Raw genomic sequence first — 12,173 nt, 5'->3', positions numbered from 1 at the left:
ATATTTACTATTCTTTCTACATGTCGGGATGGTTTGTTCCTGCAACCTCAATAAGGATTCTTTAAAATACAGCCAGCTCTCCTGGACTCCTTTCCCCTTCATGTTATTCTCCCAGGGGATCCTGCCCATCAGTTCCCTGAAGGAGTCAAAGTCTGCTTTTCTGAATTCCAGGGTCTGTATTCTGCTGCTCGCCTTTCTTCCTTGTGTCAGGATCCTGAACTTGACCATCTCATGGGTACTGCCTCCCAGGTTCCTATCCACTTTTGCTTTCCCTACTAATTCTTCCATGTTTGTCAGCAGCAGGTCAAGAAGAGCTCTGCCCCTAGTTGGTTCCTCCAGCACTTGCACCAGGAAATTGTCCCCTACACTTTCCAAAAACTTCCTGTCAAGTGAAGCAGAGATGGTCAACAGGATTGTATTTCTAATTTACTGTGTCTAGAAGATGGGGACAACAATACTAACCTACTCCAGCCACATGGAGCTCTGAAATTATAAGTGCTGAGTATCATTGGTAGCAACAAATGGGGAGATGTGATGTGAAAAAGATGCAGACTTTCACAGGCATAATGAGTAAGTAACCTTGCCCCTGGATTCTGCCCATTTCCATTGTTATCACCCCATCCTATTAGGAGAGCTCACTAAACCACTGGTTTCTGTAGCATATTGGGTTCCAGCTGGTGGTGATGGAATTACGTATCTTTTGTTGCCCAGTGGCATTCAGAATAGTATTTTGGATGTTGTTGCACATTTTTTGAAATGTATGTTTCTTTCCTGCCATTACACAGGGCACCTAGTCTACCTTCACCTGAGACTCCAAATTACCAAATACAGATTGGTAGTCTGAAACGCATCCTTCCGAAGAAACGAAAGACTCTGGTGAGTGGAAATATACCCACGGAGCACCTAATCTTTGTCAACCTGGGGATGCTTTGGCAACATGCCAGAAGCCCAAGGGCCATGCCAGACACTTATAAAATGAAGCAAATTGCAGCTGCGCTCATCTCTGTGCAAGCCATAGAGGCTACAAGTCTCAGCATGCAATGCTGCAATCCCTGGCTTTTCAGATCAAGAAACAGTATTGCAGGCTGGAGTCTTCGAATAATCAATGGCAGATTTTTGTGCTTCAATTCTCTTCTCCTCTTGGCTGCAGTTTTTTTGAGTATAACCACGATATGGCAGACAACCAAAGCCAGAATTTGGCTGATGCAGTAAACAAAATTAGACCTGACATCACATGCTATGTAATCATGAGCTAAAAGCTACTTAAAAGAACATCAATTCCTTCAAAAGTGGCAATCATACTGAGTAAAATAAAACCTTAACCTGCTTATAGAAGTGTGTCCCATTAACAGAGAGCAAACTCCAGAAACACCGTATTATTGTAGATAACTTGGGAGGGCAGGAGGAGATGGACAAGTCACAAATTGTTTCTTAAAAAACCCAATACCATTGTGAGAGTTTAGTGGCACTCTGGGAATGCATCAGCTCCTGGAGTGAGCTGTATATCCTACTCATAGCACAGTAACTCTCAGTGCAAACTGTACTGCTTTGTTCCTAGAATTGGGAAGTCATTTTAGCACTTTTCTCACAATACAATATATTTTTTAAGTCTCAGTAAATTGGAGTCACAATGCTCCACCAGTACAATTTCCCCACTTTTACTGAGGTCAGAGGGGCATTTAAACCATCACAGGATCATGTTTGGCATCCTGAGATTAAAACTTCCCCCAGGGTTAACTCTTTATAAAGTTTCCAGATACAAGGAATTTGTCTTAGACAATCAGAACCCCAACTATCCCGTGATAACAGTGAACATAAAGAGTGGCAAGTCAACTCCTTCAACACTTTTCTCCAAGGAAATAATGATTTATGGAAGTCAGTGTGTCACTGAGAAACCCTGCAAGATGCAGCAGTGGGAAAGTTCTGAAATGGCTGGGAGGCTTTCAGAATTCACCACAGGGGTCTGCTTCTTTTTTCAGAGGCAATTCAGTTTTTTTAAAGGAAATTCAATTTTATTGGCAATTGATTCTTTTCTTTAGGGCTCGCCTCCATTAGGCAGATTTGCATCCATGGTGCTACATCCCTGCAAATCCCCAGTGATGATGTGCTGCATAATGTCAACTGGGGCTTGCATGGATGTGACATGCTCTGGTTCCAAATGGGTAAGCAACCCCAATACGCGCTTGGCTTTCCATCAGCACAATACAGCTCCACTGAGGGGTTGCATGGGGCAGCTCCCCCAGTGCATAAATCCCTAATGGAGACAAGGCCCAAGTGAAGCATCAAATTCTGGTTTCCATACAGATTTGGAAGTTAGACCAGAATGCTGCTTTGTTGACATGATATTTATTTTGCAATAGCACACAGAGTCCGCAGTCAGGATCAGGGGACCATTGTGTTAGTCTGTGCTGGCGCCTCCAGACATCCCTGGAAACACATGGCCCTTGCCATGAGGAACATGCAGTCTAAGACGCATGGCCCACAGCCACCAGGGGCTTCTTTACACACCAACTTGCACTAGTTTAATTAACTAAACCACTCAGTGCAGGTCATTTTCTTTAAAAAAAAAAAAAAAAAGAGAGAGAGAGAGAGAGACAATAGTTCAACTAGTCTTCGGATGTGGCTAACCCCAGCTGAGAGAAAGGGGTTTTCTGGCACCTTCTCTTTCCTGAGTTTAACTGTCCCTTAAGATCCTTCACTGGTCCATCTGTGCTTGTTCTAGAAAGGCACCTGATTATTCTAACCCCAATTAGAAACACTGGGCACAGACGGATTCACAGGTGTGATTTCTGCTTTTCTTTCAGGCCTATCGGTTTTCTGTTGGAGGTCGTTTGTCCACATGGCCTGCATATGCATCCGGGCAGGCTATCCTACAGAGTCGGAAACCCTGTTGTAGTCCAGAGGGGAGAAGGTAAGACTAGCACTTTATTATTAAAAGTGCTAGGAAAAACTGCAGCGTACAGCACTGAGTCTGGGAAATAGGCCCAGGATGTTCCAGGGTAGCAGAAAGTGGGCTTGTCTACCCCAGGAATTATAGAACAAAATCACCACCGTGCTACTCAGCTGCATCAGTGGGAACTCTAGTGTGTGATGCTGGCAGCATCCCTAGGGACTTTAGGTAACAGACAAAGCAGGGCCAGTTCTGAGCTGCAGCTGTGTGGGAAACTCCAAGGGTTTGTTTAATAGTCATTGTGGGCTGTGCTTAATCAAAAACTAAAACTGGTTCTTAAGCTGAAAATGTCCTTCAGTGTCGATGCATTGTTTCGCATTACATTGGGTCTACCAGAAATTAAGACAGGTTAGTCTGTATCAGCAAAAACAACGAGGAGTCCTTGTGGCACCTTAGGGCATGGCTACACTTGCAAATGTAGTTTTGAGTTAAACCAGCCTTCGTAGAGCGCAGTAGGGAAAGCGCTGCAGTCTGTCCACACTGACAGCTGCAAGCGCACTGGCGTGGACACATTTGCGGCACTTGCAGCGGCATTGGGAGCGGTGCATTATGGGCAGCTATCCCACAGAGCGCCTCTTCCCATTCTGGCGCTGTGGCTTGTAGGAAGGGGGTGCGGGGTGCGGGGCATTCTGGGTCCTGTTCCAACGCCCCGTGATGCAGCAGTTCGCATCCCAGCAATCCCTGTGCTTCTGTCCACATTTGGCGCCATCTTTCAACATTTTTTGTACTGCGCGCTCTGTCTTCCCTTTCGGTCTGCGGGAATGGAGCCCGAACTACTGAGAAATATGCTGATGAGTCTTTCCAGCACGTCACGTTAAGGAGTTACTCCTTAAGATCCAAACTGACAGTGAGGACTCCGACGATGCTATTTACTCAAGTAACGCATACAACACGAGATTGCTTGTGGCATTCATGGACACCACCGTGGAACGCCGCTTTTGGGCTCGGGAAACAAGCACTGAGTAGTGGGATCACATCATCCTGCAAGTCTGGGATGACGAGCAGTGGCTGCAGAACTTTCGGATGAGCAAAGCCACTTTCATGGGACTGTGTGAGGAGCTCATTCCCATCCTGCAGGGCAAGGACACGAGATTGAGAGCTGCCCTGCCAGTGGAGAAGTGGGTGGGTATTGCAATCTGGAAGCTGGCAACTCCAGACAGCTACCAATCGGTCGCTAACCAGTTTGGAGTGGGAAAGCCGACCGTTGGAATCGTGTTGATGCAAGTTTGCAGGGCCATTAATCACATCCTGCTCAGAAGAACTGTGACTCTGGGTAACGTGCAGGACATTGTGGCTGGCTTTGCACAAATGGGTTTCCCTAACTGCGGAGGGGCGATAGATGGGACGCACATTCCTATTCTGGCACCAGACCACCTAGCCTCTGAGTACGTTAATCGGAAGGGGTATTTCTCTATGGTTCTCCAGGCGCTTGTGGATCACCGTGGGCGTTCCATTGACATTAACGCAGGCTGGTCCGGAAAGGTGCATGACACACGCATCTTTCGGAACACTGGCCTGTTCAGGAAGCTGCAAGCCGGGACTTTTTTCCCAGATGAGAAGATCACCGTAGGGGAAGTCGAAATGCCCATTGTGATCCTTGGAGACCCCGCTTACCCTTTAATGCCGTGGCTCATGAAACCCTACACAGGGAGCCTTGACAGCAGCAAGGAGCAGTTCAACAGCAGGCTGAGCCGGTGCAGAATGACTGTGGAGTGTGCTTTGGGCCGTTTAAAGGGCCGCTGGTGCTCTCTGTGTGGGAAGCTGGACCTGGCCGACGACAACATCCCCGCGGTTATATCCGCGTGCTGTACCCTCCATAACATTTGTGAAGGGAAGGGTGAAAGATTCACTCAGGCATGGAACTCGGAGGTTCAACACCTAGAGGCTGAATTTGAACAACCAGAGACCAGGGCTATTAGAGGGGCCCAGCGCGGGGCTGCAAGGGTTAAGGATGCCTTGAGGGAGCAATTTGAGGCTGAATGCAACCAGTAATGTCTGGTGTCCTGCACGGGAGTGAAGTGCAGTGGTTCCAATGCTAGCAGGAATCTGTTTGCTACGCTGACTTGCAGTGCCTGGGCTAAGGTATCTTTTACTTTATGCAATAATAAAGAATGTTTTCAAAGCCAAAAAATCCATTTATTAAAAAGAAACACAACTGCTTGGGAAACAGAAAGGGCAAGGGGGTGGGGTGGGGAACGGTACAATCACAGATTTGCGTATGTCCTGTTATCATACTCAGCCTTCCTGTCTGGAGTGCTGTGCAGTGAGTGCTGCACTTCAGGATGGCTATACTGCATGGTGATGGGGGTTGAGTGCAGTGGGTAAGGGTCGTAGTTTGCAGGGCTGGGTGGTGAAGCTACAGGTGTTGGAGGCAGCTGGTGGGGATAAGAACCCGGATGTTGGGGAAAGTGGGTTGGAGGTGACATGGGGGCACAAGGGAAAGAGTTTTGGGACAAGGGCTGCAGGGGGGGGCGGGCGCGGTAGTGCTCTGCCTGCATGGCTACGAGCGCCTAGATCGAGTCTGCTTGGCGCTCCATGATGCTTATCAGCTGATCCATGCTTTGCTGCCAGAGCGCTGCGCTTTTGTGCCAGCCAGACCCGGCTCCAGGCACCAGCTCAGCAAGCAGGTGCTTGGGGCGGCCAAGGGGAAGGGGTGGCACGTCGGGCTCTTCAGCGGCAATTCAGCGGCGGGTCCCTCTCGGAGGGAAGGACCTGCCGCCGAAGAAGAAAGCGGCGTGGTGGAGCTACCGCCGAAATGCCGCCGATCGCGGCTTTTTTTTTTTTTTCCCCTGCCACTTGGGGCGGCAAAAACCCTGGAGCCGGCCCTGGTGCCAGCGCTCCTCATTCTGCTGGCGGATCCTTCTTTCACTCTCCCTCCACTCCTGCGCTTTTAGATTCTCGTTAAGGGACTGCTGCATTACTTCATGCAGCATGTCCTCTTTGCTTCTACATGGCCTCTTCCTAATTCTTTGGAGTCTTTCAGCCGGTGGTAACACAGATGGCTGAGATCTCAAGGTTGCATCTGTAAAGGCAAAATGCAACACTTAACAGAGGCAGCATTGTTCACACCAGACAGAGTAATGATTCTCCCTTACTTAAGGGCAAGCACAGTTTACACAATAGCATAATTTGCCCGTCCCAAAGCGAGCGCACATAACCCACAGGAACCCCAAAATGGTGAGTAAGCACAGGGTCAAGGGGGACTGATTGTTTCATGGCTGTACTGTGCTCTGGGTTTCTGTGCCTTGGGGAGAGCCAACAGCTGCAGGGGGCCCCTATACTGAACACTGTCCCCACGTTTTCCACAGGAGTTCATCCTGGAAGATATCTCGCTGCTGAGGGTGACCTGGGAAGCAATGGAGGGTCTTCTACTGCAATGCGGCTTCCGCCCTGGCCCATATGCAGCTTGCCTGTGTGCAGCAATGATCCCCCGCCCCTCACAGCACAGTGGTGTGGACATGTTAGCCTGACTGGGACAAGAACCACAGTGGCTCTCCCAAGAAACCCACGCAAGCGCATTGCCCAGCTTCTGCATGAGACCTTTGAAGAGATCACTGAGGCTGATTACCGTGATGTGAGAGAGCACATCAACACCTTATTCCACATGTAGGCATGCATGCTGCCCTAACCCTCCTCGCCCCAAGAGCCCGCACTGAATAACTTCCTTCCCAAAATAAAAGCCGCTTACCGGGAACCTCCTCTGGTGTTTGTCCTTCCCCAAGCACCGGCCGCCGCGACTGGCTACCTTCCTCCTGTCTTGAGGACAGCTCCTGGCTGCATGCATCTAGGGATGCCGGGGTGTCTTCCTCCTCCTCCTCAGCACCCTCGCTCCCACTTTCCTCCTTCTCCTCCTCTTCCCTTGTTGAACTGGGCTCTGAAGTGTCCATGGTGGTCCTCGGAGTGGAGGTGGGGGGGTCGCCCTCAAGTATCGCGTCCAGCTCTTTGTAGAAACGGCAGGTCGCGGGGGCACCACCGGAGCAGCTGTTTGCCTCACGGGTTTTGCAGTAGGCGCTCCGCAGCTCCTTCACTTTAACCCTGCACTGCAGTGTGTCCCGGTCATGGCCCCTTTCCATCATAGCTCTTGATATCTGCGCCAAGGTATCGTAATTCCTACGGCTGGAGCGCAACTGGGACTGGACAGCTTCCTCCCCCCAAACACTGATGAGGTCCAGCACCTCGCCATTGCTCCATACTGGGGATCACCTGGCGCGGGGAGGCATGGTCACCTGGAAAGGTGTGCTGAGAGCACTCCACGCCTGGCTGAGCAAACCGGAAGGGGGGTTTCAAAATTCCCAGAGAATTTAAAGGGCAGGTCTGACGGTTGGTCACCTGAGGGCAGGGCAGTAGAGTTCAAAGTGATGACCAGAGTGGCTAGAACAGGCATTGTGGGACACTTCTGGAGGCCGATCAGAGCACATTAACAGACCAGGGCATCCACACTGGCGCTGCGGCGCTCCAGCGGGGGCGCATCAAACATTATTCCACTCGCTGAGGTGAAGTACCAGGAGCGCTCTAACCGTGGAGTCCGGGCACTCTACGTGCCTTGCCAGTGTGGATGCGTCGTGAGTTAGAGCACATGGGGCTGCTTTAATGCACTCTAACTCGCAAGTGTAGCCATGCCCTTAGAGACTAACAAATTTATTTGGGCATAAGCTTTCGTGGGCTATAACCCACTTCATCAGATGCCTGGAGTGAAAAATTCAGTAGGCAGGTATAAATATACAGCACATGAAAAGATGGGAGTTGCCTTACCAAGTGGGGGGTCAGTGCTAACGAGGCCAATTCAATTAGGGTGGATGTGGCCCATTCCCAACAGTTGACAAGAAGGGGTGAATATCAACAGAGGGAAAATTACTTTTTGTAGTGACCCAGCCACTTTATTTTTTATAGTGACCCAGTCTTTATTCAGGCCTAATTTGATGGTGTGAAGTTTGCAAATTAATTCCAGTTCTGCAGTTTCTCGTTGAAGTCTGTTTTTGAAGTTTTTTTGTTGAAGAATGGCTACTTTTAAGTCTGTTATTGAGTGTTCAGGAAGGTTGAAGTGTTCTTCTATTGGTTTTTGAATGTTACAATTCTTGAGGTCTGATTTGTGTCCATTTATTCTTTTGCGTAGGGACTGTCCAGTTTGGCCAATGTACATGGCAGAGGGGCATTGCTGGCACATGATGGCATATATCACATTGGTAGATGTGCAGGTGAACGAGCCCCTGATGGTGTGGTTGATGTGGTTAGGTCCTATGATGGTGTCCCTTGAATAGATATGCAGACAAAGTTGGCAGCGGGGTTTGTTGCAGGGATTGGTTCCTGGGTTAGTATTTCTGTGGTGTGGTGTGTAGTTGCTGGTGAGTATTTGCTTCAGGTTGGGGGGCTGTCTGTAAGCGAGGACTGGCCTGCCTCCCAAGGTCTGCGAGAGTGAGGGATCATCTTTCAGGATAGGTTGTAGATCCTTGATGATGCGCTGGAGAGGTTTTAGTTGGGGGCTGTAGGTGACGGCTAGAGGCATTCTGTTACTTTCTTTGTTGGGCCTGTCCTTCTGGGTACTCTTCTGGCTCTGTCAGTCTGTTTCTTCACTTCCCCAGGTGGGTATTGTAGTTTTAAGAACGCTTGATAGAGATCTTGTAGGTGTTTGTCTCTGTCTGAGGGATTGGAGCACATGCAATTGTATCCTAGGGCTTGGCTGTAGACAATGGATCTTGTGTAGGAGAGCACTTCAGTCTCCCTGGACACTCAATAACAGACTTAAAAGTGGCCATTCTTCAACAACAAAAATTCAAAACCAGACTTAAACGAGAAACTGCAGAACTGGAATTAATTTGCAAACTTGACACCATCAAATTAGGCCTGAATAAAGACTGGGACTGGCTGGATCTCTACAAAAAATAATTTTCCTTCTGTTGATACTCACACCTTCTTGTCAACCATTGGGAATGGGCCACCTCCACTATGATTGAATTGGCCTCGTTAGCACTACAAAAAGTAATTTTCCCTCTGTTGATATTCACCCCTTCTTGTCAACTGTTGGGAATGGGCCACATCCATCCTAATTGAATTGGCCTCATTAGCACTGACCCCCCACTTGGTAAGGCAACTCCCATCTTTTCATGTGCTGTATATTTATACCTGCCTACTGGATTTTCCACTCCATGCATCTGATGAAGTGGGTTTTAGCCCACGAAAGCTTATACCCAAATAAATTTGTTAGTCTCTAAGGTGCCACAAGGACTCCTCGTTGTTTTTGCAGACACTAAGAAGCTTTGATGGTATGATAATTAAGAGGTCTGGGGGATTTTAAATGTAACTGTTGTTAATTAGCACAATGTAGCAAGTATGGATGAGGGGATAGGAAAAAGGCACCCTTGTCCTAGAGAACTCTCGGTTTCCTGTGCAAAGAACTTGGATTTTCTCTGAGTCATCTGAAACTAATCAGTTGGCATTTATTATCTCCTGATACAGCACCCCCAGCCTGGCTTTCTATACCAAAAAGGTATCCCAGTGGGGGAGACATACTGTAGGTGGCTGAAGAATCCTAATGTCAGCATGCCAGGAATAGCCCTACCCCCAAGGGGAATGCCTTTACCCCACCCCCCATTTCCAGACCTTTCAGGCCTTTCCCTGGGTATCCCGCCTAGGCAGTCAGGCGCATTCCAGGACAGAGTTGACTACAACTCCTGTCAGCCAACAGGGCAGGCTCCAACTAGAACAAATTTGATTGATGTAAATAAGCATTCAAGTAAATTTGGCTGCATCTGAACCCTGTATTGATGGTGACTGGGAGTTGTCACCTCCCTGCAGGCCAGCAGCTTGGCCAGCCAGCCAGGACACTGGAGGCTAGCCAGCCCTGGTTGCGAGGTTAGTAATGGGAAGTGGGTTGGTGCAAGGAGAGGCGCCGCATACACACAGAGGAGCAGACAGACAAACTCTCTCACACATGCACACACACTCTCTCTCTCTCCCTCTCACACACACCTTGATGAGAACTCCAATGCCAGATTGCCAGATCTCCTCTAGTTTTGGGCCTAGATGGGAGGACAGAAAATGTAATGGGGGGAAGACCTGCTCTCTGCCTCAAATACACACTGTACTCCAGACTGACCCAAATAGAGATGGACTTCAATACTTCTTTTCACAGATATTCAGCAGGGAAAAATGTGAGTCTCTTTGTAGTGCAACCTATATATGAGGCACAGCCCTGTTGAACCTGAGTTGTGCAGGCAAGTCTGGCTGGGTGGCAATCGAATCTGCCTCTGTTCCTTTCAGCCACTCAGGACACAGAGTCTCTCTCATATTGGAAAGATGTACCGCTACAGTAAAGCGATCCACTCTAAAGCTATGGGGGGTGGAAGGAGAGAACCCTAGAGCTCATTGATTGTGAACCATAGATGTGGTAGAATTTTGCCTGTCATTTTCTGTCTGTCTGCAGCAAGAAACAGGCTTCTCTTACCATTGCAAAACCACGATACCTGGAAGAGCTGGAATGCTACCTAAGGAAAGAGCTGCAGTCTCTGGACCTGACTAAAGAGAACGCTCAGGAACTTAAGCTCCAGGTCTGATGGAAGGGAGACACTGGTGAATTCAAACATCAGTGCAGAGTGGGATGGATTTTTTTTTTTTTTTAAACTGGCCATTCATAGGTTCCTTAAAAGAAAAGCAGATGGAAAGAGAAGACCCTTTGGCCAGTGCTGAATGAGAACTGGCTTTGCTTGGCACTTTGAAGCAATGTGCACAAAGCGGTGTAACTGCGCTCTGATGATAACACTTAGCACCTCCTAGAACACTTCAGATTTTCTTGAGCAGCCACTACCTTATTTCTCCATTGTTTTTTGGAAATGTGAATGGGCCCCAGAATGCAACTCGTGGCCCAAATGCAATTGCTGAAGTTCCAGACTATGGCCTTCACGCATTGCCTTGCACTACTATGATACAAATAAACAGGTCCCACACTTGACCAGGACCCCATTCTCCCAGGCCAGGATTCCAAGCATACAGCTCACGGGCCAGATCTGACCCCAAGACCCATTTCTCCAGCCTCATGCGAGATTGGGCATGGGACACTGAGTCCCCCTCCTCCTGCTGAGCCCCTTTGTAGAGCCTTGCGCACAGTGGAGAGGCTTCTTCCTTCTCTCTTCCCTGCCCCTGCTGAGCCCTGGCCTCAGAGGAGTGGCTGCTTCTCCCTGCCTCCCCTTCTGCAGATCAGATCACCCAGGTTCAGGGAAGCAGCTCTTGCTCTACTCTCCCCACTCACACAGTTTGGGGGTGTGGAGACAGAGTCAAATCCCCTAAGGGGCCACAAAAAGAGGGGAAAGACCCCCAGTGGGGGTGAGGGGAAAGGGTTGGGTGGAGGGGAATAAAGAGAGGTAACTGGACAGAGGGAAGGAGGTTTCATAAATGAGAAATTTCTTTAAGTGAACCCCCCAACTGCTTCAGTAAAGGGGTCCACTCTGCAGTCAGTGAGACTGGGAAGCCCTTCCTGGTGACTGGTACTCAAGCCCAGGGACACCGACTGAAAGGTACTAATTTCCACTCCCTCCCAAACGAGTTTGACCCTCTTGTGCTGAGCACTGACCATAGAGGTAGGGAGAGACAATCCCTGACCAGGCTCCCTTAGTATCTAAATAGACAACACTGACAAAGGGGCAAAGCAATGTCTCTTTTCACTTATCTTTAGTACGGAGGCACACCCCATGGTGATTAGAGAGTTCAGCATGCAGTGGGGATGTGAGGAATTCTGAGGCACTGCCAGGAATGCCTTTCGTAGTTAAAATGAAATGAATAGAAGAAAATAGAAGTGGTTCATTACAGATATGTCTACAGGAATATAGTCCCTTTACCTGTTACTGCTGTAGGCTGTTCTGCTTGGTAGTAAATGTCTGTATTAAACAAGGGAAAAGTTATAGAAAAGACCAGATTACTTAGTTTCATGTCCAGGTCTAGCTCTATAGTGGCTTGGAATTTTAGATGGAATTTGGTGTCACTAGATGGCTCCTGTTCCAGGCTTTCAATGAATATCAAGCACTGGCACCAAATGTAAGGGATTTTGGAGATATTGGCAATAAACATCATGTTATAATTATCTTGAACTCTAAGGGCAAACCCTGATCAGTCACAACTGGCTCATATTCTGCAAATAACTTAGCTACCACACAGAACAAAACTTGCTCACCCCAAAACCTGAGGTCCTATCAGCTCTGCTCAGACACTAAAGATCCCATGGCATTTTTCATAT

General features: G+C 48.6%; 1 protein-coding gene across 1 annotated transcript in view; it reads left to right on the top strand.

Moving 5' to 3' along the window:
- Positions 1-12,173, top strand: part of TSNAXIP1 (translin associated factor X interacting protein 1) — a 55,382-nt gene that overhangs the window by 16,824 nt on the left and 26,385 nt on the right. The window contains exons 2-4 of the mRNA XM_065416737.1: positions 786-876; positions 2,805-2,911; positions 10,371-10,494. Coding sequence (XP_065272809.1) covers positions 786-876; positions 2,805-2,911; positions 10,371-10,494 — 322 coding nt within the window. The remainder of the gene's footprint in view (positions 1-785; positions 877-2,804; positions 2,912-10,370; positions 10,495-12,173) is intronic.

Source organism: Emys orbicularis, chromosome 14, assembly GCF_028017835.1.
Source record: "Emys orbicularis isolate rEmyOrb1 chromosome 14, rEmyOrb1.hap1, whole genome shotgun sequence".
Lineage (NCBI taxonomy): Eukaryota > Metazoa > Chordata > Testudines > Emydidae > Emys > Emys orbicularis.
This window is presented reverse-complemented; position numbering and strand designations above follow the sequence as displayed.